General features: G+C 37.7%; 1 protein-coding gene across 3 annotated transcripts in view; it reads left to right on the top strand.

Moving 5' to 3' along the window:
- Positions 1 to 14,133, top strand: part of NCKAP5 (NCK associated protein 5) — a 350,456-nt gene that overhangs the window by 321,897 nt on the left and 14,426 nt on the right. For all 3 annotated transcript variants that reach the window (XM_039382174.1, XM_039382176.1, XM_027723607.2), the window contains exon 18: positions 2,636 to 2,823. In XM_039382174.1, the coding sequence (XP_039238108.1) occupies positions 2,636 to 2,823 (188 nt within the window). The remainder of the gene's footprint in view (positions 1 to 2,635; positions 2,824 to 14,133) is intronic.

Genomic DNA, 14,133 nt, shown 5'->3' with positions numbered 1-14,133 from the left:
TATATCCCTCATCTCCACTCTGACTCAGCAGGAGACAGTGTCCTTCATTAAACTTTCTGTCTAGTTTTCACTTTCTAACATCAAATCTTTCTTCAGTCTAATTTTCCATTAGCTTTTTATTACTTTTTGCTTTTTATTATGTGTATATCTGTTTTTCCCTTTCTTCCACAGTTTTTGCTAGCAGAGGCTTACTTTGTGGGGTTTTATGCATAAATCTCTACAATGTAAATAAAAATAATTACAAAATTGAAAGGTGACTATAAAGGTAGCTTTCTTTTTTTTTGTTTGTAATTATAAAGCCAGTTGAAATAATGCAGTGATCAAGACCACAATTTTCCAACCTCTACATCAAAGTGATGTTGGTTATGGTGCCATAGTGATGTCTCTCTCCTTGTCCTCTGTTTATATATTACTGTTTTCAAGCACCAAAGCTTTTTGTGAGAACCGATAGCAATTTGGAATTTACTGAATTCCTGAAGATAAAAATACATTAAGAGAAGTTCTTGAGATCACAGTTTCTGTGTGTTTAATAACTCATGCTCCAAGCTACCTTTCAGTGCAGATGTGTGCCCTCAGGGAGGGGAGGAGAGGGCGGCTCCTATCCTTGCTGGCGCAACTTCCCTGGAGGAGATAAATTCTGGCAAGTGCAAAGGCCAGTGCAAGGTCTCTGCACCACTGAGGCCCTGAGAGCTTAAGCAGTTCTTGAGTGATTCACAGGATTTGTGCTGACCCTTGCACAGCCATGAGCCTGACCTGGCAGAGATTAACCTACAGCAGATACTGCGGTGATGATTGCATTAAAAACACCGTGGACGGCTGGACAGGCACACTGCGCTCTTCAGTTACTGCTGGGAGTTGGGCTTAAGCAGCTGGCATTTTCAGAGCTAATCCATTTTTTGTGATTCCTTGAAAAAGAGAGAGCTGGGACCTCTTATTTACATTATTTCTGTAACTTCCTGGTTTTAATCTGTATGAAATATTTCAAGTCATTTAACTCAGCCCATAAACACTTCTTTTTATAGATTCTGCTGTTTACAAATCATGTTCTAATATAAGAAAGGTGTGGGTTTTTAAAGAGTTAGATAAGGATTTTTTTTTTTCTGTATAGATCACAATTTGCAAAAAAAAAAAGGATTTTATCATGCGTTACCAGTTGCATTAAACAGCAGCAGATTCCAAGTTTAATGATACCTAAGTATGACTTGATGTCACCATTTTACATAGAAGGTCATTAATTTTGTGTATATGTCTAACTTTTGGGTTAGTAACAGAACTAAAATACTTAAGTGTTGTTGAGACAAATAGAAAAGAAGATTATAACATATTATTGCAAGAGTATTTCTGCTATAGTCATTCCTCATGGTCAGGATTTCTGTTCTGTGCTCTATAAATGCAGTTCTCACATTGTATTAATAACCGTACTTTATCCCATCCTGTGTTCAAAGATCTTGGCGTCTTTATGCGCGCAAGTGATATAACCTCAAAACATCCACATGAGGCTGAGGCAGGGGCTCCAGCAAACCAGTTCACAGAGAATATTTTTATAGGAATAGTTAATTATATTTATTAGCTGAGTCCCCAAACTCACTGGTTGCACAATTATAATCTCGGAGTGATTTTCATTTTTCATTTATAAGCAGGGAACAGAAAGACTGAGTGCCCAATGCAAAGGCTATGAAGAGTCAACGATAAGACCTTCATTGATTTAGTGGGCTTTGGATAAGATTCCCAGTGCGTTGCCCAGTGTTACGGAGAAGATCAGTAGAGTAGCAGGGAATATGCCAAATATTCCAGATTCTTCTCTTTCGACCATGAAAAGGTTTTGATTTGAATTTCATAAATTATTTTTTATCCTGATGTGACTCTGTTGGAGGCATTGGAGGCAGAGGCTCTCCTAATGCTGTAGGTTATAGGGCAGAGATGAAGTTTGTGTAACAAGAAGTGCAAGGAAATAAACTTAATGCCTCAGCCTCATGTGGATGTTTTGAGGTTATATCACTTGCATGCATAAAGACGCCAAGATCTTTGAACACAGGATGGGATAAAGTATGGTTATTAATAAGCATCTGTCGTCATTTTCACAAGCTGTAGAAAATTTCTTTGGTTTTGTTTTGATCTTCTGAATGAGTTTTGAGCCTTGGACTTCAGAAACTGTGGTTTTATTCCTAATTACTTTGTGCTACAGTAGGATCTATAACAAATGGGTAGCACCTCTTTCTTACCTTACTAGTGTATTTTTTATGCTCTTATATTCATTAACTAAAAATGTAGTGAAAAGGAAAGAATTATCAAACTTAGCACATCTGCTATGTAAGGCTATTAAAAGACAAGAACAAAACCTTACTGCAAATAAATAAATAGGGTGCCTAGATCTGCCAGATTAACCATCTTGTCTATAATTTAAAAAGAAAGGAAAATAATGTTGGTTTTTGCATGCCATCTCCTTCACCTCTAATATTGGTATGAACAATCTCCTGTATATGCATTGACTGGAGAATTAGGAGATAGTATTTTTAATGGTTTTATTGCATTGAATTGCAGATACCTTAAAACATTGGAAATATATCTAAAATTTGTAAAAATACATTACAGTCTATGTAGACTGCTATAATATTATTTGTTACATCTCTTGCAGCCGAGCAGGAAAAACAAAATCAGAGAAAGTCGTTTCTGGGGAACCCAATGTCAATTTTGGATTTATACCAACACAGTCTCTATGGCCATTTTGGAGAGGATGGACCTGAACAATTAACACATTACAGTTTAATTGAGAAGCTGAGTGGATCTTCCAGTAAAGACAGCAAGGGCAAGGAGAACCCAAGTGTAAGTTACTGTAATTTTTATATTACTTCTCATTTTGTTCATTATCTGCCTTTTGGTTTTTCCTCAGTGTTGATTGATTACTGAAACCTGGCAGACTAGAAAATAACAACATGACCTACAAAAGAGTAAAGATCTAAATATTTTTAGAACAGAATGTTACATTTGGATCCTCACCTGTCATAGAATTAGACTTCCAAAACTGACAAGTAGAGACAGTCTAGCACTTCACCATTAGTAAGAAACTGAAATTTAAAGCTAGCAAGAAAACACAAAATTTATCTTTTAAGGCTTCTCCTTCACATGTAATTAGATAGTTTGTATAGCACAACATGTAGTAAATGACTTAAACTTCTAAAGATGTATTCCTGAAAATTCAAATGAAATTATGCTACAGAAGTCAACTATCTTCTCATCTCTTTTGAAATAACTTTTGGTGTTAGCTTTGGAATTCCTGATTTCAGAGTTTTAAACATTATTGTGATGAAGATCATTCCTAATCTGATTGGTGGATCTTGATGCTAAACTGAAACAAATTTTTTCTTCTCTTACTTTGTGTGAATCCACTTGCTTTTCTGTCTCTAAAAGTATTGAATCTGACATCACACAGTCTCAGCAAGCCTGAAAAGCAACTTCTGAACCTGTTCTTTTCCTCCTATTTTCTCATGCCTTCTCTTCTCATCCTCTGACCCTCTCACCCTCTCTCCTTTGATCTAACAAGCCAATTTTTTTTTAAAATAGAGGCACCTAATCATGATCCACTGTAATCATTTCACCTCCGTGTTCAGTCTCTTTTCCCAGCTCTTCTTTTTAGACAGAAAGTCTTTTGTTTCTATGTGGAGCACTGAGCACATTTTGGGTATGTTATAGTATAAACAAAGGTGGTAGCAGAAAATAATGAATCAGCTGCTGGTTTGTAACACCCTGATGTAGTGTATAAATGAGAAAGAGTTTTTATCTTTTCCCACACCCCAGTTTTCAGTTTCAGAAAATGACTGTGCCTTGTAACTTTGAGGTGCTTAACTCTAACCAAAGTTAGAGTCTTACAGCTTTTAGGAATCTGGGCCAAATGTGCAGAAGGAATATGAAGAAACAAACTGTCTGTACCTCTGCTTATTCCAGCTCTGTTGGCATGAAAGTTCTGCTCAAGTGAATATTAAATTGACTCACAAACTTCAAAAAGAAAATCCTGACATGTATGTGCCTTATTTCCCAATCAACCAAATTTCATTAGTACCTAGAATATGATTCAATTTTAATATATTTCGGTCATGTTAGAAAGAACAATTTTAAATAATCTGGCTTCATAGTTGGGAAGAAAGAAAGAAAAAGGCAGCAGAAGGGTGTTTAAAAAGATACATGAAGGAAAACAAATTGAGCATCCACTTAGTTCCTCATCTTGAACATCCAGAAATTCATAGCCTAATTATGCACACGAGATGAATTATATATGTATGTATATGCATATATATAAAATTGCATAAAAATCAGTTCTGCCTTCTGAAGGCCAAGGTCTTGTGCTATTAACAGAGCAATTAGATTTGTTTCCACTGTAGAAAAGTGGCTCGGAGTTGTATCTACTTTTAATTAATTCTTTTCATGCAGTCCTTGCATATGACATCTCTGCAAAGTACCCAATCAACCTCAAAGCCTAAACAAAGCCCATTGAACTGGCCTTAGGATCCTTGCAAAACTCCATCATTAAACTAAAAGGCAACAAGTGTAACTCAGCACTAGTATTTTTCATGCACTATGTTTGGGAGCTCTGGAGTTTACTTTTTAAGGATCAGAAACAGCTCTTAACACAGGGTGGCCTCTCGGTGAACAGTGAAAGCTCAGTAAAGCACTAGAGATTTGCCTATTAGTATTAAACTTTTCAGAATGACAAATGAGAGGCAGTAACCATGAAAAGCAGGTTGTCCTGAACTCCTTGTTTGAACCAGCACAGCAAATTTTTTTGAGTTGTAGGTTGTCCAACCTAGGAAAATCCACAGTCTGATTAAATTAGAACTGTGTGATCTGGAACAACACCCACAAAAAAAAGGGGAGCACCAGAAACAGAGGCACTTATGGCCAACAAATCTTAAAAAAAAAAAAAACCAACAAAACTATACATTTTGAGGGTGGAATAATGCAGCTTTCATGTAGAATATTTACCATTTTGAAAAATGAAATGCAATGTGCTTTGAAATTAATTTCCAAGTGGTGTTTGTGAAGGCTTTAACAAAAAAAGCAGAAGATGTGTGTCAAAAAAGTGTCATGGTGGGCAGAATAAGTTTACACTGCTTGTCAGAAGAGCAAGTGTGCTGTGTCAGTCCCTCAGCCCAATTAAATTGGGCTGTACAACACTAGGACAGTACTGGGGGCTCTAATGAGACAGTCTGGCAGGAAGCTCTGTTAACCCAGACTTGTCATTTGATTTATCTCCTTCTCAACCAACATATTCACCAGTCTTACCTCCAAAGTTTATACACAAGTTTTATCATCAAAAAGTACTGCACAGGAGTTTCAGAAGAGAAGCAACCAATGGGCAATTAGTATGATAAAGACACACTGAAGGGAGAGTTTGAGGAATCAAAAAAGGCTTTTTCATGTTGACAGGAGAAATATTTATTGTTACAGTTTCTTACCTTCCAGGTCTTAAACAGCATCCTGGTCAAATTCTCTTGACACTAAGACCAATTTTATGTTACTTTTATTTTGACCCAGGAAACATATTCCGAAATAATGCCATCCTTTTGTACACTGCAGAATCATGGACAAGAAAAACAATTCGCAATTTCAAAGAAAGAAATAAGATGCATTGACTCATAGATTTAAAACTGTCAAATTAATAGCTATGGTTTATTTTCCTCAAGTAGGATTTTCAAAACAAGAAACATTAATTTTTATATGTATCAAATGACTTAATTTTATTTGAACAGTAACTTCTCTGATTTAATAAGCAATATGCAACGCCTGATCCAAAGTCCACTGCACTCAGCCCATGGGAGACACTTCGTCAGTGAAACTTCAATGAGCCCTGCATTAAACAGCTGTTCTTCCTTGCAGCAGTAACTTCTTGAGCACTTTACCCACATCATGATTGCTACCACATTTTTACAATGAAAAAACTATTTCACATTTCATCATTTACTTTACTATTTAGACTTTAAAAGCTAGTGGGTTTTTTATCTTATAAGAATTCAGAAAACAAGATAAATTTCCCTCCCCTAGGCCCATTGCTTATTAGCATATTTTATGATCAAATAAAAAGCAACACAAGACTTTTTCTTGTCTTTGTTTCCTTGAAGTAACTGGGTTGGTCAAAGATTTTATTTCTTAGTCATCCTTATAGTCCCAAAGCCCTCTTCTGTCCCTATGTATTACTCAATTTGAGTCACCATCAAGGCTTTCTTGTTTTTCAAGACATGACTTGAGCACTTTGAATAAAAGATCCCTTATGGAAGGGGTTGGTACCCATCAGAAATTTCTGATTCCTCTTGTTTTCCCTCAGTTGTGAAGAGATACATGAGAAATCTGACATTTCTGGCAGAGTTACCTTGTTAATTGCATCAGCGCTTTAACTGGGGGGCTCATTTAACAGAAGTGCAATGCGAAGTTGTGAGTTGCAATGTGAAGAATGTGAGTTCATATGTGTTGTACAGATGATTCATGAATGAGATCAAATGCTCAAATCACTGTGTCTTGAAATTCAAGTAGATATTAGAGGGCGCTGGCAAATACAGGGAAAGGAAAAATTAGAGAAGCTGCTGTTTAGGCTGCACTTACAAATAGGACTGACCTGGCAGCATTCCCAGATAAACTCAAGGTTTTTTACAGCTGAGTAAGCTGATTGGGAGTTAATGCTGTATGATTGACTTATTGTGCTCACAAGCCTCCTATTAACAGAGGAGAATATCCACGAAAGGACTAGAAAAAAGACTAAGAAATTTTGATAACTGCACAACACTTGCCATCCTCAAGGATCTCTGAGCATTAAATTGATACTGTAGAGGGTGTTCCAGACCTCCTGAATTATGGCAACAGTTAGAGCAGCCCAGACACCTCTGCAGGCTGCACTAAACAAGAGTGAGGGCAAAATAAAGAAAGGCTGCTGCTTGCATCTCATCTCCTGCAGAGATCAGAAAGTCGAGTCAGGGTATGAAGGGGCAGCAGCACACTGAGTACTTTGTACTGTTCACCTGTTTAGGCAGCTCTTGGAGAAAGTGCCAGCATTTTGTGCCTGATTTGGGTTCTCTGAGTCACTCTCTGAAGGTGCCTTATTCTCTCTGAAAGAGAGAAGCATCAAGTCCCTTTCAAAAGAGACTTTCCATTAAAGTGTCTGAAGTAGTTCTAGGGACACCATGTGCACTTTGCTTTCACAGAGAACTAATTTTTTTCACATTATCGGATGTGCTTAGGGAGGGATTCTGCTTATCACACGTGAAAAAGCCTAAGATAATGATTTCGGTCCAATTAGCAGTTGGGAAGAGCCGCATCCTAAGACTTCAAAGTGGAAAGGAGGTATTGACCTGTGGAACCACTTGCTTCCTTGCCCTGACCACAGCTGGCTTATACTGAGTACCAAACTTTCAACCCATGGTTAGAAATATGAACATTGCCCCAAACTTTTCTTTGTCCGGAACTAGTAAAAGCCAGCTATTGTAGCTACCATTTGTATTTTAGAGAGTGAAGCTGCCTCAGTGCACATTCAGGTGAGCACTAAATAATTACCTGCTTTTTACTTTCAAAATAACAGGAGTACTTGCAGTTGTGGCAGCACTGGGTGATATTTGGCTAGTTGCTTGGTCTCAGGATCTATTTCACTGTAAATTGGTAACAGCAATAACTATCTGATGTTACAAGCACAAGAGAACAGCAAATGCTCCTGGTGACCTCGGTCTTAGCTTGTTTTGTAAAATGCGTGTGTTACTGCAACTACAGGGTTTGAAGCAACTCTTACAAATTATTATACTAGAAAGTAATGGAAGGTAGAAGAGGTCCCTTGTCAATAAGAGAAAGCATCTAATGGGCTGGATCAAATCCAGGAATTAGTTGATAGTAGGTTTCTGCGTACTAATTGTACATGGAAATTGTACACAGTTCATACTGCATATCAAGCACAGAAATCTCGCCTCCTCTTTGCTATTTTTCTTGCCAGGCTTAAGAGAGAGGAGGAGGAGGAGGTGAGGAGATAATCAGTTTTATTTGCTTTCCTAGCCCTAATGAACCTAAGATGTTAAGGAAGAAACTGCCACTGCAATTTGTAAATGGGGAATAAGTCTGCAGTCTCATTCACTTGCCTTTTGTGTTTTAAGATCATTGCTTTTCTTTCAAGCAAGGCATTAGTATATCAAATCATTGCATATGTTTAGGGATGTGATCTATTTTTGTAAACATTTGGTGATATTTAGAAACATTAGCCTAGAAACATTCTAATTCAGTCAGGATTAGATACCCTTTCATCTTCCCCATCACAAAAAGTGAAAATGACTTTTACTGTATTTATGTTTTATATTAGCCCCTGTTGACCCCTGAATGTGGCCTGTGAGCTACACATGTTTCTATTTGTCAAAATTGCCTCAATAGAATTTACTCACTGACACGTTGGGATTGTAAGATTTCCCTTCTATTTAATCAAAGGGTTTTGATTCTCAGCTGAGTGATGCAATACTTGTTCCATCAAAACAAGGACTGTCTGAGTAATTACCCAACTTGATGTAAGATCTTTTTTCAGGGGATTATATGGGAGTATTTGACAACATAAGTGACAAAAACCACAGGAGCATGGTCTGAAAAGAAAACAAATTTGACCATACCACCCATGGGAATAATACAGAATTAAAATATTTTTTCTAGCCTCAAGTCTGATTCAACTCATGTAGGGAAAAGCGAAATTAGAAATAAGGTAGGACATCTGCAGACATCAACAAACCACACATATCTGCATGGTTTTTTTCCCCTCCACTGGGCAAGTTCACATTCCAAGATCTGCTTCCAAGCCTTATATTCATCATGAGGTCTCATTGTTTCTAATACCTTGCCATCAAAGTTGCCTTCAAAAAGTAAAGTGAAGAGACAGCAAAACAAGCAATTTGAAGACTAGCTAGGCAGTCTTCTGGGACCAAAGTCTCACTTGACACGTCTCACTTAAGAGAAATGTGGTGTGGTGTGGAAGAACATTCTTACAGTCAGCCTGAGGAACTAGCTTGGCAACAATAAAAAGCTGCAGTTATATAGAGACTCATTCCACTCCCTGTGCCTTCTAGGTGAAACACTGAGATTTCTTATGCTGATGAAAGTTTTTGTAAAAATTTATGCAATAGAGAATGGCTCAGCAAGGAGGATGATAACATTCTCCATAACTTTTTAAAGTTTCTAAAAGACTTTGGCAAGACAAAACAACATTTGGAACTCAGCATCCACCAGAGAAAATAACTTTTTTAATGGTATGCAAGGGACATTTTTAGGAAAAACATACCCTAAAAAGAACTGGAAGCTGTTATCTGCTGATACAGTTCTGCTTCTAGCACTAATGACCTCAGTAGTTTTAGTACTGTGCCATCAAATCCCATTCTGACTGTCCCTCCAGCTGGCATAAAAGCTCTATTTTATGTTTGGTTAGTGTATTTATGGGGACGGGTAGGTGGCGACATTTTAACTCAAGTATCTTTTAGCACATAGTTTTAAAAGAGTATCTGGGTGTCAGTGAGGGACAGAAAGTCTTTGGCATAGTACAGCAGGCTGTGTGGCATTTTAAAACACATGGTGTGCAAGGCTAGCAGGAGAATGATTTGGATGTGTGAGAGAAGGAGAGGAGGAAGTGAAAAACTGCAGCTGTGACAGGAAAGATGAGGGCTTAAAGCATTGCTGGCATGAAGGTGCAGTTCCTAGTGCCTGTGGCACAGGGTCACTGAGCACTAAACGCCCCAATAACTCGCGGCACTGAATGAACTGTGCCTGTGTGGTTTCTCGAGTGCCACATGCAGATGTTTGGGCTTGTCTGATTCAGGGCAACACACCCAGATGTCCTGTGGCCACAGCTGGAGCGTTGTGCTCACTGAGTATAACCCCTTTGGCACCGTAAGGAGAGAAGAACTTTACCCTTTCTGAGTGGGAAAACTTGCTCAGTGAAGCAGAAACCCCATATCCCACCACCTCAGCAAGTAATTTCAAATTTCAGTGAGAACCTTGTCTTTTCAGCATGTAGGAGCTGCATAACCACATTACACAGCAGCCCAGATGTCGCAAAAAGCCCTGCAGTTCATTTGCTGGAGTCCCTGGAGGGACAGTCCAGAACTGCTCTTGTACAAGTGCCCAGAGCAACACAGAGCTGTACAGAGCTAATTTACAGTGAGCCTGCTTGGGCACAATGTTAGCACAGCTCCTGATGGCCTGGTTACTCCAGGTCATTTCTCAGCAGGGCTGAGGAGCTGAAATAAGCAGAGTGTTGATAAGACCCCACTGCACTGGGTTCCGGCCCACTCAGCTTGTTTATGCTGTTTCCACATCACTGTGCCTCACAGACACATCCCAAGCACTATTTAATGTCTATTTGCCTATATAACTGGAGATTACATACAGATTTAATAGGCCCAGGGGCTCATAGGTGTAAGTAGGTAGATCTTTTAGTCTAATAAGAACTAAAAGTACATATGAAATAAAAGTATCATTTGCTAGTGATTTCCCTGAGTGGGAAATGTTCCAGGCTGTTTTTCAGAGGTTTGACAGATGGAGCTGATGTGATTTGCAGCATGGCCCAAAGTGCACTCGTGTTTCTGCCATTTGTAACCAGACGCTCTTCAGTCCTCTGTCTTTGGAAATGAAGTTGCATGTTTCATTTCTCTCAGTGTTGAATTGGAATATTATAATAATACTGTAGGCCAAAATGGAATTCAGGGCACATTAAAAAATAAAAAAAAAAAGAAACAAATGATAAATAATAGTAAGCTTGTGAGATAGTGTAATTGTTGTAATGGTAGAAAATGTATTAGTAATAAAGGAAAAGGCTAAAAAATAGATTGGATACAATAAACATTGGATTGACTCAATCAAGAAAAGAGCAGTAGGGCAGAGATGTATTCAGTGAGCTGTTTGTTTTCTGAAGCTGGAAAATATTTTGACTCCAAGAGGAGCATCTGATTAGCAGAGTTAAATGAGATGAATAATGCTGTAATATTTTTGTGAATTGTTTTTCCAGCTGAAACTTGCCTTCCCCATCTATAACAGAGATATGTTTTGCATAAAGCACTCAAACATCATGCAGGGAAGGGTAGGAAATGACTGCTCCTTTAGTGTGAGAGTTCCACACTAAGCAAAATACATGAGGAGTAAGTTACACAGCTGACAGTAGCGGGAATTGTAGCAATATACAGAGAATATATTAGCAAATTATCTCTTTTTGTAAGAGGATGCTTTTTATTTTCCTATGCACATGAAAATAATAACCTAATCAACATGGTCTTTGAAAAGAAGGCAAATTTTATGTCAAATATTAGCAAAAGCCATATTGAAATAATGTTTTGGTCTTTATAGCTTGTTCCACTAGCCAGTTTCATTTCCCAAAAGTGATTTGCCTTTTATTTAAATGAGAATTTATATTAGACTTTATGCAGTATGACACACAAATTGTCTAAATTCTTAAGAAAAATATTGATAAATATATTTTGCAAATTCAAACATTCTACTTTATAGGAAATCCCAAAGTGAAATATTTTATTTCTTAGTGTATTTTTAGGCCCTTGTATATGAATTCCAGGCTTGTTCAGCATCCATTTTAATTTAATGGAAAATAATATTTGTATTTGATAAGAGAAATAAACATGATATTTAGCAGACTTATCAGCAATAGGCGACACAGGGAACTTTGGGAAGTTTGTATGTAATTTAAATGTCTAATTATCTTTCACACTGAGTGATATCAGTTTCCATAGCACATGTCAGAGTCCTCCCAGCCTGAACTGCCCATCAATCCATCAATGACTGAGACACATCCTGATGGCTCTGCTCCCATTAGTCACCTTCTCTAAATTTCTCCATTCTCTGCCTGATCATTAATAGAGGTCACTAAAAATTTTGCATACTACAAAAAGCTGTAGACTTAAGAACTTCCCTTAGCTACTCCAGTGTTATTTTCAGCAAATCAAACTCCAAGTGGTTATTTGAAGAATTATCTGAATAATTGCCAGTCAAACATTTTTCTGTGATTTTTCTGACATCCCTATTACATATGCACATATCCTATGGGTTATTGAATTCTCTGTAAAGCAAACTATAAAGTAAGACCTCATGGGTTTGGGTGCATGAAGAGTAAAGAAGTGGGTGGAAATTAAGAAATTAAATATGAATATGGTATGATTCTGTGCATTATAAAATTAAAATGTTAACTGTGCAGCAATAGTCTATGATATTTCTTATAGTAAAGAGAAAGGTCTAAACTTCACCAAGAGATTGTATCCACAGAAAAGTTACCAGATTGGAAAACCTATTGGTAACGTGTACTAAGATGAAAAACAGATTTCAAATGGCAGAGCTTTTCAGACAATGCCTGAAATTGAGGAGCAGAAGTAGCAAAGAAGCCAGCACATGCTTCTTGATCACTCCTGCAAGAATTATTTTACCCTGCATGGACTAACTGAAGAGTCTTGTTTGTGACCCCTAATCAGTAAAAATATAGGCCATTTTTTTCAGACTTCATTTCCTAATGGCTGTGCCTAAATTCTTATTTAGACACTTCAGCTGTCCAGTTTTCAAAGGTACCAGAAATCTGCAGCTTTTTCTGATGTCTCTGACAGATTTACATATTTGGATCCTGTGAAAATCATGGAGTTTACATAGGTGCTTGAAAATTGTTTTAGATATTCTCCCTCTAACTGGCAGAATTTTGGTCTGTAGTATCCTGCTTCTGTACATTGGCTCCGTGGGCAATGACATGGAACATCAGCAGACGTTTTCCCTGAGTTAAAAGGAAGGGCAAATACTGTGTATTTTTAATCTGGTCCTACTATGTTCTCATTAAGAACATAAAATAATGACATTCTTCATATTTTTAACCCATTTCTTTATTGCATTTTCCATAACATTAGTGTATAAGAGACTGGAAAATGCTAAAACTTTCATCTGTATCATTTTACAGAATATTTTTATTATTACTGTTATAGGAACATCATCATCCTATCTTTTAATGTTTCTTAGAACCACTATAACAAGCCAGGGCACAGAGAGTTCAAGATTTATAAAACAGCATTTCTATAAATAAAATCCACTGTAAAACCTGGAATCTGTATTATGACATCATTAGTAGCACAGTGATGAAAACAGGTAGCAGGGCAAGGCAAGGACAGCAGTCATTACACAGAAGCTGTGTAATGTGAGAGCTGTAGCCTTCCTGATGAACTACTATAGACTGAATAGTCTTTGGGGGTTCTGTTTGCTCATCAAGTTTCATCACTTGTAGTGGTGATCCTAGAACATGGAGTGACTGGCTATGTAGGAAATTTAGATACGGAGACATTTATCTTCTTGTCTTGTTCTACAAGGCAAATACTACTGAGTTTCTTCGTGACATTACATAAAAACTACTTGTTTGTTCGATTAGTGTGTTTTCTAAGTGGAAAGGGGGCTAACGTTGATGTCACCCACTAGCGTCACATGCACTGCATTTAGCTCAGCGGTGTCCTTCTGTTCCTGTGAAAGTGTTTGGGAACCCACACTCTCTCCTCCACAGCCAAAAACTTCGATCCAAAGTAGGGAATGCTCTGGACTTGGGATTTAAGATATCTCATGCTATTCCTGGGGGAGACATCTGTGCGAGATGGAACTTTTGCCTTCATAACCTGTTTCTTGAGTAGGTTATGAGGCATGGGTTCTGGATGTCAAAGGATAGAAGAATCCAGATCTATGAATGAATCATTATGTAAATAGTTACCATTCATATTTACTCAGGGGCAGAAACCACTCAGTATCCATAGACTCTAGGACACAGGGCATGAATGGAAACATCTCCATAGGCTCTGGATAGCACAAACCCCCTGAGCTTTTATGCAGAGCAGGGCAGTAGAAATGAAATCATCGTCAACTCCAACTGATATATCACGGCCTGCCTTGCTGTTGCTGGTGGTATTAGCATTTGCTAACCTGTGCTAAGCCAATTTTGTGAGACAGTTGGGAGTTTGATAAACGTATTTCAAATTGTATTTTGGAGAAATCTCAAGCATGGGGAGAACTGGTCATGTTCTGTTCATTGCAGCAGATGGCATCCCATTTGGTGTTTGTTAGCTTTGTTTGCAGCTCAATATTTTGTTTCTAGGGGAACTCGGTAAGTTAAATAAT

Source organism: Pipra filicauda, unplaced genomic scaffold, assembly GCF_003945595.2.
Source record: "Pipra filicauda isolate LSUMZ 115617 unplaced genomic scaffold, ASM394559v2 scaffold10_size6260569_pilon, whole genome shotgun sequence".
Taxonomy (NCBI): Eukaryota; Metazoa; Chordata; class Aves; order Passeriformes; family Pipridae; genus Pipra; species Pipra filicauda.
The sequence above is the reverse complement of the archived record's forward strand: the minus strand, read 5'-3'. Positions and strand labels throughout refer to the sequence as shown.